We start from the raw sequence: 24,559 nt of genomic DNA on the forward strand, positions 1-24,559 counted from the left end.
GCCTGAACACTAATGCATGCATCATGGGGAGCAAACAGGAGGAAATAGAGGTCTGTACAATTATAGGGCTACGATTTCATTGGGATCAGGGAGACGTGGTGGGATAGCTCGCACAACTAGAGTGCTACAATGGATGGATACAGGCTCTTCAGGAAGGGCAGGATGGAACGGAGAGGAGTGGGAGTTACCCTTTATGTCAGAGAGCAGTAGGAATGCATGGAGCTCTTCCTGGAGATGGGCGAGGGGCCCCCTGAAAGCCTGTGGGCCAGGATTAGCAGGCAGAGCAAAATGGGTGACATTGTAGTGGGTGCATGCTGTAGACTACCTGATCTGGAAAAAAAAAACAGATGATGCCTTATTCAGACGACTGGAAGAAGTCTCACATGAGGCCTTGACCCTAATGGGGGACTTTAACCACCCTGATATCTGTTGGAGGGACAACACAGCAGGGCACAAGCAATCCAGGAGGCTTCAAGAGTGCATCAGTGGCAACTTCCTAACATGAGATCAAGGAGCTGATGAGGAGAGGCACTCTGCCAAACTTCATATTTACCAACAAGGAAGAACGGCTCGGATATATGAAAGCTGGTGGCAGCCTTGGTGGCAGCAAACACAAAACAGGAGAGTTCAGAATCCTGCAAGGAGGGAGCAAAAAGCAGGATCACAACCCTGGATTACAGGTCACGAGGGCCTCTTCAGAAACCTGTTTAGAAGAATGCCATGGGATACAACCCTGGAGAAAGGGAGGGGTCCAGAAGATCCAGGTGATTTTCAAGGATCACCTCCTCCAAGCTCAAGAGCTGTGCATTCCAACAAACTGGAAGTCAGTCAAAGGCAGCAGCAGGCCTGCATTCATGAACAAGGAACTTCTGACTAAAATATAAAAAAGAAATGTACAGGAGGTGGAAGCAGGGAGAGGTGATCCTGGAGGACTGTAGAGACACTGTCTAAGCGTGCAGGGTTGGGATTAGGAGAGCTAAAGCCCACCTAGAGCTGAAACTGGCAAGGGACATTAATGGCAACAAGAAAGCCTTCTACAAACACATCAGCTGCAAGAGGAAAGCTAGAAAAAATGTGGGCCTACTGCTAAATAGGACAAGGCCTGTGGTGGCAAAGGACATCGAAGCCAGAAGTCCTGAATGCCTTCTTTGCCCCAGCCTTTGCTGGTGTAAAGGAATCCCAAGCCCCAGAGAGCAATGAAGCCTTAGCCTGGTGGATGATCACGTTGGAAAACACTTAAACAAGTAACATGCACAAGTCAATGGACCATGACAGGGTGCACCCACGAGTACTGAGGGAACTGGCCAACGTCATTGAGAAGCCACTTTGGATTATCTTTGAAAGATCATGGTAACTAGGAGAGATTCCTGAGGCCTGGAAGAGCGCAAATGTCACTTCTATCTTCAAGAAGGGCAAGAAGCAGGATGTGAGGAACTGCAGGCTGGTCAGCCCCACCTCAGTCCCTAGGAAGGAGATGGAGCAACTAATCTTGGGTACTAGATACTGTTTCCAGGTATGTTAAAGACAAGAAGATGATCTGGAGTAGTCAGCACGGATTTATGAAACAGAAGTCATGTATAACCCACATGATAACCTTCTGTGATGAAGCTTGACAACCGAGGGAGAAGCAGTGGATGTTGTAGTTTACCTTGGTTTCAGCAAGGCTTTTGACGCTGTCTCCCATAATATCCTTATAGACAAGCTGATGAAATAAAAGCTAGTTAAGAGCATAGTGAGGGGCATTGAGAACCAGCTGAATGGCTGAGTTCAGAAGATTGTGATCAGTGGCGCAAAGTCCATTTGGAGGCCAGGCACCAGTGGTGTAGCTCAGGGGTCAATACTGGATTCGATGCTGTTTAATCTCTTCATTAAAATGGACATCAGCCCTTTTTGCTGATGATACAAAACTGAGAGGAGTGGCTGATACACCAGGGGGCTATGCTGCCATTCAGAGGGACCTCAATAGACTGGAGAGGTGGGCCAACAGGAACGTCATGAAGTTCAACAAAGGGAAGTCCTGCACCTGGCGAGTACAGGCACCAGTACAGGCTAGGGGCTGACCTGCTGGATGGAAAGCAGCTCTGCAGAAAAGGACCTGAGGGTCCTGGTGGACACAAGTTGACCACGAGCCAGCAGTGTGCCCTGTTGGCAAAGGCGGCCAACAGCCTCCTGGGCTGCATTAGAGATGGCATTGCCTGCAGGTCGAAGGAGGTGATCTTCCCTTTTACTCAGCCTTGTCTGGAGTGCTGGGCCCTGAGCTCACCCGAACAAGAGAGACATGGACATACTGAAGCAGGTACACTGAGGCACCACTAAGATGGTGAAGGGACGAGCGCATCTGTCATATGAAGAGAGCCCGAGAGAGCTGGGACTGTTCAGCCTGGAGAAGAGAAGGCTCCGAGGGAATCTTAAGACTATGTATAAATATCTGATGTGAGGGTGCAAAGAAGATGAAGCCAAGCTCTTCTCAGGGATGCCCAGTGACAGGACAAGAGGCAACGGGCGCAAGCAGAAACACAGGAAGTTCTATCTGAACATAAGAAAACACTTTCTTACTGTGAGGGTAACTGAGCAGTGGAATAGGTTGTCCAGAGAAGTTACAGTGTCTCCATCCTTGGAGATATTCAAAACCCCAGGTGGACACCATCATGAGCAACCTGCTCTGGGTCACTCTGCTTGAGCAGGGGGGGTTAGAGCAGACCATCTTAAGAGGTCTTTTCCAACATCAACTATTTTGCAGTCCTGCTCCTGCCAAAGTGTCACCTCAAACCAAGTCAGAGCTGCTCAAATTACTCTTTATGCTGTCCCCCGTGGCAGATGGATGTATTCATACCTTCCCTTAATCTGGTGATCCCCGTCCAGTACCCCCAGCACCTGTTGTGCAGCCGAGCAGCCTTCAGGCTGCTGGAGCTAGCACAGGGCAGAGACCATCTGGCGACAACCCCTCAGAAACTCAACAAGGCAAACGGGATGTGGGTTGAAGAGCTTTTTCACTGTTACTTCCTTTACTCACAGGTAGTGGTTAGGGATAAGTGCTTGCCTTCTGTACCCAAGGGGTTAGAAGCGTAATTTGTGGAGAACATTTTTGGTATAGAGAAAAGGGAAGTATAGTTCTGCCATTTCCCAAAAAAAAGAGGAAACGCCTTTCAAAGTACGGGCTGTCCCTAAAAGGGCATGAAGCTTGGAAACCACAAACTGCAGCTAGCTGGCTACTTAACACGTGGCTGGGATGCTTATTGGTACAGGATGATTCTTTGCTGCCTTGACTTGTGATTTTTGCATCTCCTCAAAGGTATCACAAAATGCAAAAAGGATTACAAGCTGCTTTGAAAAAGTCCTGCCCTGTCTTCTCATCCCAGAATCCAGTTAATAGGCTGTGGGTTTCACATATGACAAGACAGATACCTCTGAGCTTATTTCATCAAAAGGAAACTAGTGACTTGGCATCAGTTCGAAAATTTTATTAAAACCATAGGTTTCCATTTCGTACAAAACTGAGGAGCTTTCTTTTTTAAAAAATGTATTACACTGCATTATTTCCGATGTGGTTAAGTGGTTCATTGATAAAAATCTTTCTGAAAGGTATATACAGGATTAATACCACACAACTGTATAAATGCAGAGACTCTCAGTGGCTTTAGCAATATATACAAACTACCTTTACACACATAAATATGGTATTTACAGCTAATAAATAACATTCAAAGCTAAATCATGTGTCCTCATGTACAAGAGCCTTCACTATTTGGTGACCAAGTACTGTACGTGTTTGTATTAGATCCTGTATTCAAAGCAGATCTGTTTACAAAAGTTTTGTTTCCAAAGAACCTTAATCTGTCTTAGGAGAAAATTGCAACAAAACGTGAAGTCTGTACGGAGCAAATCACTGTATTTATTTTTAGAAGTCTCAAATGCAGTGGCTCAATACTCGACCCCTCCCTCAGTGACTCATTCTCTCTCTGCTGTAGTTATTGGGTCAGAAAACCCAATGTGAGCAATCCTGGGGTAGTTAATATTCCGACCTATTGCACTGTTTAGAACTTTTGTCCCTACATGTAGCAATGGCCATGGCTACGAAAAGAACCTCTGCATATGCATGCACGTGTCAGCTTTGTTTTAAATTTGGAATGATGTTGGAGAATCGCCACCTTTGCACTGTCTTGCACTTGTGGGAAGAGATTAGGGAAATCAGCATCTATAGCTCACATTACCACTTCTCCAAACATCTACTTTCCAGCCTTTCTGCCTCCCCAGTAGTTTGTTTATCCTCTATAAAGCTAAATGAAGGCTACTGAACCTTTCAGGGCCCTAGAAAAATTACATACAAAAAATAAGAGAGCCTTCAATTCACCTATTTTTGGGTACTCACAGCATGTCTAATTCAAGTGTTTCTCAGAGCATTCATTTTTGTGGATTGCAGTCAGGCTCCTTTTGACTGCTCCAGCCTCTGCTCCTTGCTGCATCGCACCTCTCGTCAGAAAACTGAGCACCTCCGGGCGTCTAGCACAAGTACTGTGCCACAGCCCAGCAACAAAGAGAGGTTGGTCACTGGAAATGAGATTTCCAGTATAGGGGAGCGTGACCACAGCTTGTCGGCTGTCAGGTTGATTCAGGACCAGACCTGATACAGCTGCCACTCAGCTGCATGACTGACGTTCAGTGTCAAAGAGCAGAACAACTGTCACGGTTTTAGCATCAGGGATGCAAGCAAGGTGAAAAGTCCATTTCCTGCAGTTTCCAGTAGCTTGATTCCTTTGCAGTTCTTAACTCAGTGCAGTGTTGGAGGATAGATGGTTTCATTTTTTAAGAGATGAAAGCACGGATGAAAAGCACAATATCTGCATAGGACACTGGTATTGCTGTCTTGTCCTACAACAGGATATTTATTGCAGGATAAGCTGCATAATAACATATAGCTTAACAGATCATACCTATTGCTAAGCAGCACTGGCATCTATCCCCAATATAACACATTCATAACCACAAACTAAGAAATTTATCCCCATATTCATTCAGTCCCTGACACCTTTAAGTAAAATCTTTACAGAAAGGAAAGGTGTTTTTTTCACATAAAAAGTCTACTCATCTGCTAAACACACACTTGAAGACAATAAGATCTGGCCATTGAACTGTCAGAAAATTCAGTTAGCCAAGCCAGGGGGGGAAAAAAAAAAAAAAAACACACACACACACACACACACAACTGTTCAGTTTCAGAAGACTCCTGAAATACTATACCAGTTAAGAAAGAAAAGCCAGGTACAGGGCTTTGTTTCTTTTCAATAAATACTAGAAAATTGCCATAGAGAATTGGATACCAAGAAATCTTGTCACAAGGCACTATGATTAAGCAAAATTACTTATTCCTTCCCAGTACTCAAGCTTTTGGCAAGTTGTTTTGGGGAATTTCTTTTTGTTTTTTACTATCTGGATAATGTGTCTTTATGGTTAGTAACAACTTTCTGTGTGCTGAGACTTCCTTACAAGAAGTCTCCTAGAATAGCTAGGAATAGCAGGCAAAAAAGCCAACAGCAGATAAATACTTCTATATATTTGGTTCTGAACACCCAGTTCACAGGGATGAATGGACTCTCCTCCTGTCCAGTGTGGAAAATCTCCATTCTTGTCACTTCTAAGCAGATTCATGAGCAGAATTTTCTTTAGAGGCTTTCTTGGCACTGCAGGGGGAAAAAAAAAAACGAGGTAAGGTAAACAAGAAGATAAGGTACTTGTTCCTTTTTGTCTTATTTTTGAGACTTAAGAGTACAAAAATATGAGAAGATAAACTAAATGCTTGGGCTTTCAGTAGCTGCTGCTTGATATAACTTGGGCTTGATTTCACAGGTATACTGTACATACGCAGAGAGGGCTCAAGGCCTTATCAGGTCATTGCCCTGGAGTGAAGGTCAGCACGCGTGCCTTTTTATGCAGAGCTAGATCTCAGTTTGTAAGTGTCCCCACGAGACCTTTCACCCATAGCAACTGCACTAAAATAAATATAACCACTTCTCCAGCTCAAACCTTAGTGGATAAAGTCCAAACAAAGCTGGACCATTTTTGAAAGTTTAATATTTTTTTTCCTGATCCAGAGTAAACAGATAAGAAAAAGCCATCAAGGGCTATTAAACACACAGATGTAATCTCCGATGCAAATCTGAGATGCAAATCTCAGGAAGTCAGTCACCTGGAGGTTGCCAGCAGCAAACAGTATACTGGGCAGAATACCTGTGTATGCCTATTCAGCGTCTGTACTACCCTCCAAATCTGCTGCTGGCCAGAGGGGAAAAGAGACTCTGGATTGACTCAGCATAGATATTTGGATGTTCTTGAATTAGGGGTAAATGTTGGTCAGCTTTAGATAGAGGCCAAGTTAGGAGCGCCTTGTTCGTAAACCCTCTATAACAATCATTTATGCTTGGCCACTGTGTGAACATGAGAGGCAGTATTTGCTTTGCAGAGGTGCAATCAACCACACAAGGAGAGAACCAAATTCATGGCTTTCAAGCTGTCAAAAGCAGACCCCAAGTTAGTCTGAGTTGTAATGCTCCCCAAATCTTCAGCAGAGTAGTATACCAGTCAACCAATATTGGGAGGTTTTATGAAATTCTCCAAAGATTCCTTCCAACGTTCAGTTTCCCACAACCCTTCACCAATACTGCTTGTGCATACCCTCCTCTCTTCCTGTTGACTGGCTGCTCCAGGCATTTCACAAATATTGCTGCTTCTTCTCCTTTACTGAGATGTGAGATGCCATCTCGGGAACAGAACACCACCCTGTGGAATAAACATTGAACAATGACGCGAGCGAGTCAGACGTGTCCTTTTAACTACAGGAACAGAACCGATGCTTGGAGGCAGCCTTTATGCTTTTGTCATGAGGGATGCTACTACCTTAAGTGCCTCAAGCGCCAAATCACTGTGAGAAAATGACTTTTCTAAAAAGCAGAAAACGTGGATTTTGTGAGGGAAGAATCACAGCGCCAGGAAAAAAAAAACTGGTAAGTGCACTAAGCGCTGACCTAAAATTTCAGGCATAACTTTCTTTGGTCCTTTGCATCAAACCTCCCAGTGGCTGAGACAACAGAGCCTCTGGCACAAAGTCTCTTGGATCTTTGTTTACATCAGCCCTCGTGTGACTTGCTTCAGGTGAATGATCTTGGAAGACAGCCTTGCTCCCCCGAATGTTTGCAAACACATTAGGCTGCCAATTCCAGCAAACCTCAGCGGCTGCTTTTATACTTATCAGTACTTTCCCCACCCCTATGTTTGTTCACTCTGATAACTGTCTTTTTGATGAAGCGGCTGCCTTGTTTATTCAAAGAAGGAACATATTATCCACAATGCTGTGCATGGGACACGAATATTCTCTAGTCTGGACCCATTTTCTGCCAACAGTTTTCATGCCTCATGAATGTGAATCTTTCCAAAGATTCAGGTGAAGAACAGTCCTGTTCAGGCTTTGAGTACTGTTTTAGCATTCATATATTGGCAATGTCTTATAGGCCTTCCACAGAGTCATGTGTTTCTGTTTCCACTGACTGTTCAGGGATTCCCAGCTCCAAGGAATTCCAGGTTAACGAAGCAGTCATTTCCTGTGCAAGTACAGTTTTGAGAAGGAGACTTTCAGAAACCTTTCAAGCATGTTCTCTGCAAGAAAACTCGCACAAATGTCCAGCAAGAGAAAGGAGGGAGCAACTGCAAACACGATCAAAACTTCTAGTTCGCGGAGGTCCTCTCCCGCATATTATAACTAGCCTGAAATGCATGAGACAGTGGGACGCAAATGATTCCTGTGGAAGTAAAATTACAGACTGCAGATCCCCAGGGAACAAAGCAACTGTAAACCCAGTTGCGGTAAATGTAAATATAGGTTTGGTGCCACTGAAGCCCTGACTATCAGTGCTGCACCCATTTGTAATTGCTTTCCATGTTTTATCCCACCCTCTCAGGAAATATCCGCAGTTAAAACTAATACATTTTATGACAATGAAAACAAGTTACTTTTTCTGGGTTTCTCCTGACTTTACTCTGACCCTCTGGATGTCGAATGTAAAAGGAGTCCACCAGTCAGACCAGCTGAAGAAAGTGTCTTTCTCCCACTGCAGTTTGAGCATAAGCAAGTCACCAATATCCACTTCTGTGTAAATCAGGAAGGAGAACGTCTTGTTTGAGGAAACTTCAGGCCTGTGAGAAGAAAAAAAAGAAACAAAAAGAAGTAGCAATTATTGCAAAGACCATAAGAGCCAATAAGACTAATCAGTAGTCTTAAGAGCGAGCTATGGAAAGACTGGTGGGATGGGGATTACGCAGAAAGAAAACAAAAGGAAACAAAGGGAAAAATTGTGCAAAACAGAAACTCTTCTCTGTATTTCTGGTCAACAGAGCAAGCAGAAAAAAAAAAAAGAAGAAGAAAGTGGTTTTGTAGGGAGAAGAACTTTGGCTAGACACTACGAAAAGCCTTCTGGCAGCAAGAACAGTAAAAGCCCAGGACAGGGTGCAAGGGGTGCCGTCTGTTTGCTGGTGGCTCTCTGGAGGCTGTTAGACAGACACTATACAGGAACAATTTAGGTGGAGAGTCTGCCCTGCTAGAGTGGGAAATGGATTTTGCTGCCTTACAACCCCACGCCCTGCCAGCCCAGCCCACAAGCAAGGAGACACGTAAGCACAGACTTCTTATTTGCAAAGCTGCGAAAGCAAATGGCATCTCTTTACTTAGCTTCTGTGCCAGGACCTTCAAACCCTAATGAAGGGGGTTTGACAACTAATTCCAGGTCACATCCTGATTTTAAGTTGCTTTAACAGAGCTGGAGCATGACACAACCGCTCAGAAAGGGAAAAAACGACAATGACATTGATCAATGACAAGGTCCGACAGATTTCCACAGCTGGAGCTAGAAAGGCAAATTTTGCAACCGGGGCTTTAAACAGATTTGGGCTAGACATAGCAGTGGGGTAGCAAAACACAGCGGGTTTAGTTGCGCTGCAGTGTTTTCTGTTGCTACTCACAGTGTGAAAGCAATGTTCTCACTCTCATCTAGAGTGCCATACAAAGAGATCAGGAAAGGCTGGTTTGTCTTGGTTGTATTTGTCTTCCCAAAGAAATGGATCTTGACCTGGTAATGAAAGACTGGAAGAAGAATATAAAAGAAAAGGGTATTATGGAAAAGCCTCAGGCAAAGAGAGGCTACTGATGACAAAACACTTAAAAAGCCCTGGACAAATCCTAGTTCGGAATATGCCAGCATCACTAAACTGAGGAAGCTTGTGGGTACTCAGGGAAATTTTCTTCCGAGGAAGTAAAATTTAGAACGCAAAGGCATCACAATTAAAAACCTTTGCAACCCTTGTAACTAAACTCAATGTTTAGCTGAGTGGCAACTCAGTAATGATGGTGTCTGCAGTATGGCCTTAAAAACTATTATATATGTGCATGACTTGCACTCTTTGGCTTGAATCAAAAGAGCTGTGCCCTTCTCCTCCTACCTGAGTCTTAGTGAAGTAAATTTGACCTAGTGACACTGCAGATTAAGTTCCAAATGCCAGCCAAACCCTAGCCTTGCATCTGTCCAACTCTGCAAGAATTATCCTCTAATTACTGGTCCCTCACACCGTTCCTCTCTGCTCACAATGCATGCAACAAAGCCACGTGGCATAGTCAAAGCTAGAGGGAAAAGAAAAAATCTAGTTTAGCAGTTACTTCCCTAGCTAAAAGCCTTCCAGTTTTGGCACTGTCCTTCTCAGACCTACCACTGTGGCAGCGGAAATCAACAAGTGCTGTGAGATTTTAACATAAGGGATGGTGCTTCTCCGGCAGAGGCAGTCTGAAGGGCATAAGTCTGACGACTGCACATGTTTAACTTACTCATCAGGCTGAGCTTTACTGATTGTTTTCCCAGCAGCAGGAAAAGCTCATTGGGAGGGGAAAAGTACCGGAAAAATTCACAAGATTCAATTGTTCCAAGTAACTGTCCTGGCTGCACAGTACATCATCTTCTCATATGGTCACTTAGAAGATTTTTTGCAAAATATCTCCCTTTTAATCTTCTACACAATAAATCCCACACTATGAATAAAGTCACGCTGCTCATCAAATGCTGCGATTTTAACTGCTCTTAAAGGCAAAATGCAGGTGAGTTGCAGCCCTGCTCTCTCCAGGCACCAAAGAAGTAATACTATCATCCGGGGCAGGCACCCACTCCTACACACAGCTGAGCAAAACTACCACTCTTGCTCACCAGTAAGCAGGCAGGACCTACCTTTATAGGGCATCTGCGCACGAGTCTTCAAGTACATTTTGCTGTTTCTCTTCGTTCTCACTCTGTTGACCTTATAACCCAAATTGTTGCAACGGTTCTTCCGGCAGCTCAGGCAGAGGCCCTTCTCAAAGGCCTCCTTCGTGTTGCAGCGGTAGGCCATGCTTGGCTTTTCTTCATAGAGGAGGGAGTCAATGAAGAGGTGAATGGATCGCTCGTGAGAACATTTCACTAGCTGATCCACATCTTCAAAGAAACAAAATATATACATTAATACTTTATTCACACACACATATATATGTATGTGTGTGTGTGTATGTATGTATATATGGGTATTTATGTATGTAAAAGCAATGATACAAAACTGCTAGCAGTGCCATCAACAGGCAGAAACCTCTACTCCAAAGCTGGGCTTTACAAGGAAACTTTTAAAAGCACCTAGAAGAAGAACAAACTTTTGTGCCTCTCACAAGGATCTTCGCTCGTATGAAGGCCACATGCTACTGAAGATTTCCCCTTAGATGTTACACTGCTTGCTTCAGAGTAGTCTTACCGGCAAAGCCTTTTTCTGCAATCAGACGAAGAGCCTCTCCTAAGTTGCAACCCGGCTGGAAACCTCCGCCGTTAGGATAAATGTCGATGTGCCCGACCGGCTTCTGGATCCCAATGCTGCGATCTGGAGAGCCCCGAGTGTAGGTGTGTAGGACATCCACAAAGTCCGCGTCGTCCGGGGAGAGGCGGGTGGGGGCATCAGCATACTCAAAGGTGGGACCAGCAGGATCCAGTCCTTCATGAGGAAAGCACAAGAAAATGACTGAGATGGCAGCCTGCCAAAACACTGCCAGTGGTAACAAACAGCAAACTCACTTTTGGGCTGGAGATTTTTTTTTCGTGTTGTCACTACAGTGGGCTCATTTAAATAACATTCATAAGTGAAGGAGGATCAAACACCCTAACTTGAAATGCTGTCACTTTTTTAAGAAAAGGTATATGTAAACGTACGTAAAAAAGCACAGATGACTTCTCCATAGCAGTAGTGTTTACAGTGGTTGGGAGAAACTAGCTAGTAAATATTTTCTCAGCGCTTTCCTCTCTTGTCAAGAGACAGAGAAAGTTAAAAATTTCTATTCGAAGTGTTTGAAGTGCGGAAAATGCCTTGCTGCTAGCCCCCTGCCAGGGGGACAAGTGGGAAACAAAAAATGAGAGTTTCACTGTCTGCATGCCTAAGGGGAAGGGGGATATTATGGTACACCGGGGATATTGTGGTACACTTCCAAGTTGCCGCAATACTGTTGCATCAAAAACATTCACAGCTATTCTGCCAGGAAATGAGAACTTCCATTCACAAAACAGGCACAAGCAGCTTCTGTCACTGCAGGATCTCCTACAGCAAGACAACGCGCTTGGGACACGGCGGCCCGCAGAGCTGTCCCCACGGGATGTGTCCTCCTTGCAGCACCAGGGACCGGTGCCCAGGCGAGCCCACCCCAGGGTGCCTGCCCACCCACCCCCTGTGCCCACCCTGACCTCTGCTAGGAGGACTTCAGGGACCCATCCCCGCGCCCAAGGGCTGGGCTGCCTTCCCAGGGAAATGCCTGTCCTGGGCATTGAGCGGTATAACAGAGCACTGTCAGTATTTGAGTGATGTGGGGCTGCAACTCTTAGGCTCCAACAGATCAAAACAGGATACTTCCAGCTGGTCTTACGCTGCCCCAGCAGGTGTTGCTGCCCCAGGGCAAAGGTAACCCAAGAGCTGGGGCACCAGCTCCAGCAGCACTGCTGTTTCCAGACTAGCCCAGCAGCATGTGTGCGTTCACACCAGTTTGCAGCGTGGCATGAGCTACCTTGCATGCAGCTCAGCTGCAGCTCATCTAGCACGCCACCGCATCCAGCACAGTACTCTACCTCTGTAAGCAGACATTTAAGCATGCACAGAAATACAGCAAGCACACGGATGCTTCCCACCCCTTCCCAATGCTCTCCCAGTATTGTTTCAGCCTAGGTTGCTTGAGTCTGTTACGATTTATTCATTTAGTAACCTGCAGCGGGTCTCTTCTGGCTACCTGTCCAGTCGGCCTTTGAGCCGGTATAAACTTCTTGCATCCACAGCGTCCACTGGTAATGAGCTCAGCAGGTACTACACCAACTGCAGGAGGATCCCCTCCTGTTGGCTTGGGCCAGCCCCCACCAGCAGCGAGGGATGGCTTCTGGCTCAAGAAGAGCTAGCTGAAGCTCTTGTGCTGCAAGAGATGGCAGCCTTCTCCAAGTCATGGATTTGGTCGGCCTCTGTCACCTCCTCCTAGCTAGTCTCTCTTCAAGGCCAATGAATCCCCACCTATTCACTCATTGCTTGTACGGAAGGAGACTGAGATTTCTCACCCGCTGCTTCTGTTGCTCTGCTCTCAACCTTTTCCCGTTGTACTGTGCAAACATGACCAATCCCACCAATTCAAGGACGAATGAACACATAGCCCAAGCACAGCAGACAAGCAACAGTTATGTGGGTCATCTCTCCAAGGAAAGTGATATTTCAGCTTCCTGAAGGAAGAGACAGGACCCTCCACTCTCCACAACCTCAGGTTTTCTTACCAGTAATTCTGTTCACCTTCTTCTTAGTCAGACTCCCAGCAATCCCAGCAGCATGAGCACCCAGACTGTACCCCAGCAAGTGGATGTTGTTGAGAGGGTAACTGATTTCCTCCTGGAGGAGAAAGCTTTGTTTGAAGTCTGAAGTCAAATCACACAGCATCAGAACAGGGGGGTGAGGGGAGGGATGTTATCTGAAAAACTGACATTTCCCTTTGAACCATAAGCAGTAACACAGAAAAAAAAAAACCCACTAAATACAACTAAAATCACTTCATTCTGTTTTAGCTAATTTGAGTTAACTAGCTTAGGATAAAAATCTAAGCAGAAATGAATGCAGAATTAGGGACAGAACACAGGACACATCTCCACGAATACTTTTTTCCCCTAAATCAATGAAGAAGTAGTAGTGTTTTATATCAAAGGTTTTCAGCTTTCCTTCGACACACACCAATTTCTGAATCCCCTAAATATTTCCCAAAGGCAGGGCACGTTTCTAAGAGTTTCCCACAGGCTGGCTGCTGCATAATCTATAGGAACCTATCTGTCATAACTACCTCTCACAGAGACTTTAGAAATAGTCTGTGGACCCAGAGGGCTCCCTGGACCACAAGGTGAAAATCTCCGCACTGTAATATAGAAGGTCTCCTTGTGTGGAGATAGCCACAGAGGTAAAGCCAGGATTTTATCAGTTCAGTAAAGCACTGACTATGACAGCTCAACCCCATCTATCCAACGGGAGACTATTAACATAGCGGCACCGATGCTGCTTTGTCTCTTAGGACCTTGTATACAAGGTGCAGCACACGTGACTGCAGGCCTTACCTCCATCCAGTCAATAAACATAGCGACATCCTTTCCCACCAGCTTAGTGTACGCAGCAGACACTGGGTAGTGCTGCTGAGCCCGAGTTAGCCAGTCAACCACGATGACGTTTGAGTCGGGTTCCCTCTTGTACAGAGCATCCACCAACTTTGGGACCCAACTTTCATACATCCCTGTCACCTGGTTAGAAAAAAAGAGGTTCATAACGTTATTGGTGGCAAACAGACACAGCTGCAGAGATATCTAACAGCGTCCCTCAGGAGCGCAGTCAAACGTAACTCCTAGAAGGGAGATTCCTGCCCTTTCTTCTTACCGTCCACCCATGGATCACCACAAAGGTTTTACTGGTGTAGTTGAAGTTGCAGTGTGCCAGGGTTTCCACCTGCCCAGGAACCAGGTAGCAGGCATCCTCATCAGGCTCAGCAGCCGTCCGTAAGGAAAACTTGCTCTCGATTCCCTGAAAATTCTTCTCAGCGTCTGCAGAGCAAGACCATAGGAAACAGAAACCAGTGCTTTAGGAGTATTAAGGCAAACAGTTCTGCTGTAGGAAGGCTAACAGGAAGTAAAAGATAGTCACAGGCATTAGGTTGGAGAGAGATCAAAACCAGTCAAGAAATGGGCACTTGGTTTCCATTTACCTCAGTGCTCCTTTTGCACCACAATGGCTACGTACAAGGGCAGTCTGGGTGAAAGCTGCTCCCACCTGAAGGTCCTAACCCTGCTAAAACAGGGGCAGTCTGGTCAGCTATCAGATCTGTACAAGTTCATTTCAGGAGTCAGTATTCTCTCAGTTGTATTATTAATAGGAAACCTATGACTTACCACAGTGGTGGAGAAAACGGTACAAGAGAGTCATAGCATACGTGGGAAAGCAACAAGCTCCTACCACGCTATCATATATTTTGGAGGCGCACCTTCCACATCACTTCATCCCTAATAGTTCTTCAACAAGGCTCTTTTTAGCACCCAGTAGTTGCAGCCCGTTAGGAGTAAGAGCTGTAAACTCACCGTTGTCTTACAAAGCACGAGTATTAGACTTCGCACCAACAGTGAAAAGCAGTGGGTGAGAATATCAAACACACTTTAAGGGAACTTAGTCGAGCTAGCGAAGTAGAAATCTGTATTTTGAAGGCAGTGTTATTTCAGATCATCTGATAACCAGGTTTTCAGGAGAATCTTCCTCTGTCTGAAGACATTTTGAATCTGGAGCGGAGGAAGATTAGGTGCTGGTAGCAACACAGCACGTGATGGGCCATGCCTGAAAGGATCACTTCTTTCTCCCAGCACTCTCCCTCCAGTTTCCAGACTCAAAACATAAATTGCTCTTTTTGTTCCTGACAAGGCAGAAGAGTGACTTTAGATTTTATGCTTGCTGACTCCTTTGTCCGGAAGGAAACTTAAATGCCTCCTCTTTTTAGGTCTGATTCAACACCTAAGCACCTCTCTTCAGCAGACCCTGTCATTAATTGTGGACTTAAGCGTACACTCCAATGCTTTTCTGAAACCAGGACCTACTTGCGCAGCTTCCACTTAGCAAATATTGACTGCCTGTTTTCCAAGTGAGGCTGAACCCAGGCCAACTCTGTCCTGCTCAGTGTCATTTCCTGGCATCATACCCCACGGTTTCACAAAGCTGCTAAGGGCACATTAATGAATGGCTCAGAGCCATCACAGGCAATGCAAAGGTACAAGATGAGGTCCTCCTGACAGACACACAAAACATTTCTGCTCCCCTTCTTTTTCCCATTGCAAAAGAGGCTTTTGTGATACCTGGTATATCCGTATTTCTCCATAAAGCTGTGCTGCATCACTTGGAGGCTACTCCGACAGTGAATTATTCATTGTTTTCTAAAACTTTGTCTTCTGGGCTCAGTCAAATTACACAGGAGGAAAGACCTATTTCTGCAGCCTTCAGCTCACAGCAGAAGCTGTCTGATAGTTCTCCCTGCCTTTCCACAGGAAAAAAAAAAACCAAGCTGTGCATTTAATTAAGACAGAGTGAGAGGGTCTGCCATGGGGGATGCAGGCTGCAAGCGCTTGGGTGCAGACCTTGGAGTCAGAGCAGGCATCTGAAATCAGCTGCTTAACGTTGCCCGAGCCCATCAGGACTCTCCACCCGCTGCAAGTGAAGCCTGTGCACAGACATAACGCGAACTGCTCACTGAGCGCAGTGCTCAGCCCTGGGTGCGACCTTGACTGCACCAGGGTGGCTGGCTAATCCAGGATAATCATGCTGCGGGCCCCCCTCCCTGCCTCCTCTCCCCCAGGAGCAGATGCAGTTTACAACATCACTAAAATATATATATTTTTTTCTCCAAATCAGTAGAAAGTGAAAATAAGACTTTACGTACTGAAAATGAACAAATCTGCTATACGAACACAATTTGCTTGCCCTGCGACTGATCCTAGCCCTAGGTCTTTCACAGAAGAAGTTCTCCCTTTTTCGTATTTTTTGTGTTCAAAATGTCACCTCTTCACCAACTAAGAGAGCGCAAAACCCCTTTCTGAAACGAGTCTTCAGAATTACACTCTTTCTTTTTTAGCCAGAAAAAGGAAAAACCCACAGGCTGATTAGCTGTTGGTTAAATAGCCACTGTTTAACTTTCACTCAGCAGTGAATCTGTAAAACCTTAAAAATACCAAGAACAGCTTTCAACTGCAGTGTGTACAGTACCAGGACTTTCAGTTATGTATATTTCTGTCCCATACAGGAAGGCAAACAAGAAGAGTCCACCTGCTCACTAGTTATACTACTTCCTCTCATATTTAGGGATCATTTCCCTTCTCAATTAAACCTATTTGATATTCATCAAAAATCCAAAATATTATTTGATATTTATCTTATTGCATGTGTTGAGTCACAAATACACACTGTAATGTGCACAAATCTCAAAGTGTATCTCCCAGTTTGTCACAAGCTTATTTCCCCAAATCTATGCTTTAAATCATATGTTACTGATGAGGAGAGTTTGCAGCCTAACAGCATCTTCCAGTGGAGAAGTGCAAAGTGCTTCACCAGTATTAATATGCTTCAGTCTCATAAAAACTTTGGGATGGATTTAGGGCACAGGAGCTCTTGAGCTAGCACTGAAATGCAGGCATCCCTGGTAAAGCAGCAGCTGCAAAGCAGCAGCCCGTGAGTTAGGGAAATGGCAGAAGGCCACCTGCTCAGCTAGCTATGCTGTAGGAGGAATTAGAGAGTCAGAAGAAATTATGATTAGCATCTTTTATGCCCGTAAAAAGCGTCATAGTGTCTGATGACCACCCATGTTCAATTCCCAGCAGCAAGATACCTTCCGGATGAATGAAGAGTAAACGTGCTGGGGTTTGTCACTAATACTACTTCCTAGCGTTATGTGTTATTTAAGAAGTCGTCCTCAAAAATTTTCCTATGTTTAGCTTTGCAAATTCTGGCTGGGTCACAGTACAAGATAATTCATTTGTACCTCACATTGTAAAATTAGGATGTGCTGCATGCAATACCACCTAGTAGCCTACTATTTGCAGATTTAACTTTAGACATATCATACAGAGATAAGTAATAAAACAGATGCACTTGCCACGCATACATATTGATATCTAAATATACCATGCTTTAAAACTGCAGCAGCATATCCCTTCAGAAGGCTAGCATTTGCCACTTCTACTTTTGTACCTTATAAGCAGCGTCCTGGTCTCATTAAAAAAATAATCGAGATCCAGACTGTGTCATACATAGGCTTTTGTCACAGACCTTTTCCTCATAGATTTAAAATGAGAGGTCTCCCTGAAGCATGTTCCAAGTTTGCCAGGCAAACATTATGGCAGTGGGTTTCATTCCCCCAGTCTCACACAAGGCCAAAGAAATGCCGAGACCGTCTACACACACACTCACCTCTGGTTAACTAAACATGTGTTTTAACACAAATTAGTCAAACCAGTGCAAATCCACAGGTGGAGAGTCTTCAGCATGTTTCCAAATGGTGGACACTAACGTAGCAGAATTGGCTTCAGACTTGACATAATGTAGATGGATAGAAATCATGTATAAAGGAAACTATGTGCATCTATATTGAGACGTCGAAGTAGTTGTAGCGAAAAGAAGGAAACTCCATTTCTAAACAACACCTTGAAGAGAAACAGATCTTGAAGTTTAAATGCACAGGCAAAACAAATGTGTGCTTTTGCTAAAAATTACACTTTCCAGAGCTTAGTTCAGCAGAGGCATTAAGGCATGTACTCTGTGTTGCAAAAACTTCCAGGCACACAGTTGCAAATACAGCCCCTGTTGTGAAATAAAGTTTTCTGGCCATTGCTATGTGTTTAGGGCTGACAAAGTGGCCTATAAAGGGATATCCAGCTAGCTAGGGAGTTGGAAAAAATAGAATGAAGAATTAAGCCAGCAATTTCAGGCTGGAGCTGGCTTTTCTGACAGCATGCAGGCACTGTGGCCAAATTCTATCATTTTATCAGGCTCTGCAAACTTTGTGATGCTTTTCGTAAACCTCCACTTACATACTCTCAACTTTAATCTTTTAAAAAAGCTGTCCTGTAATTCAAGATATGCTGCAAAATCTTGAAACTCTGAAGAAAGTGCAAATAAAATGCTTAGAATCTGAGACAATTCAGTAGTTGAATTTTCCTATTTTAACCACATTACACTCTGCTTTGGACCTGCAGTTTGTGAAATTCCATTAAATCAGACTCCTACCAATTTGCAAAGAACCCCACTGACTTTAGGCATTCTGACACAGTGTAAATGCAAGTTTACACCCTAATCAAGAAGAGAATTCAACCTCAAATTTCCTTCATGGGAAATCTAAGACAGTCTTGCAGTTGATTTTCATGAAGGAAACTTTATCACTAGTCAGCTGGGTGGAGAACTTGGATTCTGAGGAATAACAGCATCTGGAATATCAAGCAAAAATTAAACTGCCAGCCTCAGACACAGGCGGCCAAAAATCATAATAATGCAGTTGCCAAAATCAGTGCATCTGAACTGTGAATTTAACAGGGAAACTTTGACAAACAACAATTTCCTCATGTTATTTACACAAAAATGAAAATACTATCAGCTAGGTGCAACAAACATCAGAAATTAGACTGCTTGCCCATGTAAACGGAAGTCCACACACACACACACACACACACACACACAGCCACAGAGGCACATATCTGCACATCAAGTCAAACATTTACAGAAACAGCTGGAGTTAACTGAAATAGCTTGTCCTCCAGATGATAACCGGCACTATGGCAAGGCATCAGTCGTACTGAATTCCTGCATGGCGTCTCAAGCAAACTCAGACAGCTGTAATAAAGGGACTGTATCACAGAAGGTGTTACTGTTTAATTTGATATTTTCTATAAACTGAAATCAGACTTCTGTGTTGCAATCCCATAAAACCTACCCCATAAGTCAGGTTATTGTTTAACTTTGCTGTGACAGAAATTCGACTTCCAGTTTATTTATGTCTTCCTTAACAGCAGAGCTCTGAGCCCAAGTTCTCCCACATTTCCCAGGCAGAGCCAGTGGAAAGACCAGCACCTCTGAAAAGCCACGGGCCCTAAGCTTAGGCGCTGAGTGGGGACCTGCCTGCTCAAGCCCCGCAACTGGTGGTGTGAGGCAAACCCCCGCTCTGCCACCGTGCACGTGGGTGCCTGCCCCACGGCCGAGGCGCTCCCTGTCCAGCAGATGCTTACTCAGCTGCAGCTGGGAGGCTTGTAACTCAATCAATTTAGTAGCAGAGCTCTTGCCATCCATCAGTCCCTCTGGGGTATCTGGAATTAGCCCAAGACAAGAAAATACAATCACTGTCAACTTTACAGTACAAAGGAGGCATGAGAAAGCCACACCATGCAAGCACCTAAGAAATTCCTACACCTAAGAAATTCCAGCAAGCTTCCTTATGAGCGCTTATCCTGATGCTACTCTCCAGCACACTTTGGATAGCCTGGATGCCTCACCTCTGCTCGGTCTCAGAAATGCATTGCTGCTGGAAACACCATGCCACAGCTGCTCTGGTAGGTCTATCCCAAACAGCCGTAGCACAAGCTGGCAGCGCACATCACACAACAGTGTAAATCTGGTGTAACCCCTGACTCTGGATTTACACCGGTAAAAATAGAGAACAGAATGCATTCCCAGAAATGTTATCTTTTCCTGGAACACCAATGTTATCTTCACCTAGAAGATTTTTTTAATGTTGTTTATTAAAGACTCTGGATTCCTGGAGGGTTGGGTCATGTATTTTCCATGGTTTCAAAACATCTTTTTACTATGGTGAGCAAGAAATAAGAGTGAGAGTTGAGGCTTAGATAGTTTTAGGACGGTCACACAACCTGTTCTCATACAACCTGTTTCCATGGAGAACTAATACAATCATTAGAAAGGCTCTGTAGCAAAGCAGTTCCTAGAGGGATGAAAGCTTGCTCAGAAAAAGTTATCTCACTTTATGAAACTTAGACACTTTGATGAAAATCACTTTTGATTGCCTCTGATGGCACAAGATAGAATTTAATACGAGAATACATTCCTCTGGCTGTGCCCTAGCACCCCATCCCCTTACTTCTGAATACTTCCCTCCAGCTTCTTTATGCAGAAAGCAAATAACAGAAACATCCACAGTGAAAAAAGCAGCAGACTCTATTTTCCACTTTAGTTTCACTTTGTGGCTATAACAGATACATCCACATTTTCTTCTAACAGTGTGGACTTTTAAAGATACACTAATCTCTCACACACAATATCTAAGAAAGCGAGACCTTGACAGGGCACTGCTATCATAAATTTGAGGACTGCAGGACTGTTATAACCAGCTTCTTTGCTTGTTAAATCTGCAATCTTCTCACGGATTAGCCAAGAGAGTATTAGTGAGCATCTACTACTCACTGTGTGTAGATGCTCTAATTTCTATATCCTGGGGGGTGCCTATACATATATATAAAACAGGTATTGCATAGGCATAGTGATGCACATATATGTAGTAAAGTACACATATGTGGACCCTGTTAGGGTATAGCCATCCCTTTGTTAGCTTTTTTCTTAATACAGTCTGTTGCAGGAAAGGCATTAACTACAACTACAGTGCCATGCCCCGGCTGAAACTCAGCCGTGTGCCCTAGACCCCGCAGTTCCTAGGGTCCGAGAAGGGTAGGAAGTGGGGACGCGGGGCTCCCTGCGGCCCCCCGGGGGGCAAGCAGCACCCCCCTGCCCAAAACCTCCCCCCTCCCCCCCCCGCCAGCCTCCTCCCCGAGCGGGGAAAAAAAAAACCAACCCCTCTTCCCCACCACGGCGGCGACACTAGTGCCTGCAGCCGGCCCGCCCGCCGCGCAGCCCGCGCGCCGCCCCGTCGGGGCCGGGGACCCACTCACCCTGGGGACCCACTCACCCTCGGCCGCGGCCGCCGGCACCCAGCGCAGGCAGAGGCAGAGGGCTGCCAGCAGCGCCGCCCGCCCCATGTCGCCTCCTCGCTCGCTTTCCTCGCTCTCTGGCGCGGCGCAAAAGTTTCGGTGCAAGGGAAGAAGAAGGGGGGAAATAAATAAATAAATAAATAAGTGGGAGGGTGGGTGGGGGGAAAAAGTTTTAGAAGAGCTGCAAAGCGAAAAAGAAAAAAAAATAAAAACAGATTAAGCTCACTTAAGGAAAAAAAAAAATTAGCTGCCCCCCCCCGCCTCTCCCAGCAAAGCACCCCGGCTGCGGCAGGCGGGCGCCCCCTCTGCCACCGCGGCTCCCCGGTGGCCCTTATGTCCCCGCCGATATGCAAATATGCAAATGAGCCCTGCACTCATTGGCCGAGCCGCCGAGGGGCGGGGCCGGGGCTGCCCGGAGCCGGGGGTGGGGGGCGAGGCAGCCCCGTGGGGCCCCACCGCCCCGGCACAGCACGGTCCAGCCTGGCACGGCACGGCACGGCACGGCACGGCACGGCACGGCATGGCACGGCACGGTTTCCCCACAGCCCCCTTCTGAGATGCTTTTCTCGTGCGGGGTCCCAGGAGTTTCTCAGAGGGAGGGATGGCCGAGACCCAGGAGCTCAGGCAGCGCACAGCGGTGCCCACATCTGCCCCGCTCTCTCCTTGTCCTGTGGCACCTGCCCCCTGAAGGGCCCGCTCTGCCCTGCCGTTTCGCTGCGGTGTGGGCATCAGCCAAGGGGCTCACCCGTGCTACTCTTCCTTTTGCTTTGCATTTCTTCCCTGTCCTAACTCCTCTGTGCATGCAACAAGATCTCCCTTGTCGTCCACCTTTTTGTGCCAAGAACCAACTGTTAATTGCACTCGTAATCCAGCACCTGCAATGGGCCTTCTGCTGTTCACTTGAAAAGCCCCTGCCAAAATCCTGTTTTGCCTGTGCTTAAGGGAGTACAAGTCTGAGGTGTAAATAAATACCCTAAAGACTGCATCTGTACTCTGGAGAAATGCAAAGTTACATCTCTGAGCTGTTCAACTCTCAGTGCCCTTTTCTCAGCAACATGGTTTGCAAGCAGCTTTCCATTGTTAGCCACAGGGTGAAAGATCAGTTATGTAAGCACTTGCAATAAAGAAATATTAAGTTAATGACAAGACCAATTTTTATTTCATTCTGCGGTGCTTTGTCAAAGCCCCAGTTTCATAAAGAAGCCTTGAACACACGGAACGAGAACTCCTTGGTTTGTGCAAGGTGGAACAAATGGGATTCCCTTTGGGTATGACTGATTCTTCTGATTCATATTAGTGAGGATGTTCAATACAAGGTTACTTCAGCACTGCAGGACAGAGGTCACCATTGCAACTTTAGATTTCATAGGAAGAGTAATAAGACCTTTAAGAGAGAATACATCTTCCCCAGGACAAAGCACGAGGTTCCTTCTCTACTAACTCCTATTTATATCCAAAAGGCAAAGAAAGAATTTAATGACGGTGTGACTGAGCATGCTGAGACTTACTTTCCAACTGAGACAACTGGGCTAGGGTGCTAACCTCTGTATGGGTGAGTGGGAGAAGGTGGGGTAGACAGGAGGTGAGAGGCTGGGGGGAAAGGGGAGAGACAAGTCTGCCTTGCCAGAGGAGTATAGTGGTATGACAAATGGGGTTTGTGCTAGCTGCATCTTGCTCTTGATAAATCAGCGAGTCACGTCTGATCAAAACGATGGCAAATTTTTTTTCTCTCTCTTTTATTTTTATTCAGTATTGACTAAACAATGCGCTTTCTCTTGGTCCCATTCAGCTGAAACTCTATAGCGTAATTTGCCCCCAGAAATCTGTCTGACTCTATCTAGGTTCAGACAATAACTGTAGGAAGACTAATAATTTAATTTTAACTGCTAATTGGATCAGATCAAGCAGGTGGAAAAGAGCAGTAGCAATGCCTGGTTGGTCAGCCCTGGGTGGTCTACTGGCCCCTACGAACCTCTGGAGATCCACAGGCTGGAATCAGAATTTCAATTTGTTCCCAACACAAATCTTGTAACTTATCAGTCGCAAGAGCAGGCAGCAGATTTGCAAACTACTCAGAATAAAAACTGAGTCGTTACATGGAAAATGCTTGCTTGCATAATTTTATGTTCCTTGTCATGCCCACGCCTCATCTTAAGATATAGTCTGAAAGCGTTGTGCAAAGTCTCCACCTAAAAATAAAGAAGGAAAATTAAAAACAAAACACAAATAGAAAACTTCCATATAGTAAAAAAAAAAGCCTGGTGGGATATTTCCGGTTTCCCGGTCTTGAACAACTTGTCCAAGTCTGCTGTAAACCGAGCTGCAAAATAATCTGAAATATATGGGACTTCATGAAGGCAGAAAGCATTCCTAAACACTAAGCAATCTGCAGTAGCACTGTTCTGACATAGCACGTTCTCCGACATTTAAAAATGTTCTTTCCCTTGCAGGTAATGGTAATCAGACCAAGGAGAACCTTTGAGGCATCAACTTGAATGCGCCTCAGTGCAGTTAATAGTGGATATGAGTTTTGGTTCTTCTGCAAAATAAATAATCCTATAAGGGAAACCAAAGCTCCATCCATAAAACAGAGCCTAATTTATAATACCAGAGGATTCCCAAGTGGGTAGAAGGTAACAGTGAGAACTAAAATACATTGTTTCTATCCAGAGGGGGAAAAAGTTCAGGAGGAATGGAGACAGGAATTGCATAACTAGGCTGGTACTTGCACCCACCGACCATGTAGAAGGTTAATGTCAAAACAAGCCAGCAAGAGTCCGCAAGACAGCATAGGCAGCATCGGTTTGTGTGGTGCAGCTGCAAGAAACCCTGAGCAAATTCACCAGACGGACTCGACTGCGAGCGAGAGAATACTCAACACCAAAATTTTGTTTACACAGCAATGTTCCAAAGAGCGCTTGAAACACCAGGCAAAAGTGTAAAAACCAGAGCAGAGAAACTAACTGTAACTGTGAAAAATTCTGTGTTGCTTTAACCCTTTTCTAACAAAAGGCTCAGAAGCTAAGGATGAGAGGTCTTCTAAAGAAAGACTTCTGCTCAGAAACAAGCAAAAAAACTGTTCTCTTGCTTTCTTTCCCCTTAGGAAATGCAAATAAGTAAGAAGTCTTTGTTTACATTTTATAAATATTTAAATTTTGTCTTTTCCTGAATGGAGGAAAACAAGGGAAATTACATCAAAAAACTCAGAAGGAGGTTCCATGTGTTTTCTATGTGAGTAAATAACAATAAATATATTTTTTTCAAAGATACCAATGAAATATTTTTGAAAAACCCTTTCTCATGAAAACCAGCCATTTCTAACAAAATTTCAGTTTGGGAATAAAAGTGGCCCTTCCCAGCCTTTGCCCACAATGACATTTGGGTTGTGGGCACGACTCCACCTGCAGTGGAGACCCTCCAGTCCAGGGCTGAGGATCGTTGATGTGCTCTGAGGGAGGAACAGCATGTCCTCAAGCCATCCAGGCACAAACAGGGACTGGGTG

General features: G+C 45.2%; 1 protein-coding gene across 1 annotated transcript; it reads right to left on the bottom strand.

The window, feature by feature from the left end:
• Positions 1 to 3,442: 3,442 nt before the first annotated feature.
• On the bottom strand, positions 3,443 to 21,372 carry LPL (lipoprotein lipase). The gene is made up of 11 exons (XM_068928232.1): positions 21,335 to 21,372; positions 21,035 to 21,237; positions 13,978 to 14,141; positions 13,665 to 13,844; positions 12,843 to 12,954; positions 10,807 to 11,040; positions 10,257 to 10,499; positions 9,007 to 9,127; positions 8,002 to 8,184; positions 6,670 to 6,774; positions 3,443 to 5,678 (listed from the first exon to the last, which is right to left on the bottom strand). Exons 2-11 carry the CDS (start codon positions 21,102 to 21,104, stop codon positions 5,633 to 5,635), a joined length of 1,458 nt encoding a protein of 485 aa, XP_068784333.1. The 5' UTR covers positions 21,105 to 21,237; positions 21,335 to 21,372; the 3' UTR covers positions 3,443 to 5,632.
• Positions 21,373 to 24,559: the final 3,187 nt, after the last annotated feature.

This window comes from Struthio camelus, chromosome Z (assembly GCF_040807025.1).
Source record: "Struthio camelus isolate bStrCam1 chromosome Z, bStrCam1.hap1, whole genome shotgun sequence".
NCBI classification, from domain to species: Eukaryota; Metazoa; Chordata; class Aves; order Struthioniformes; family Struthionidae; genus Struthio; species Struthio camelus.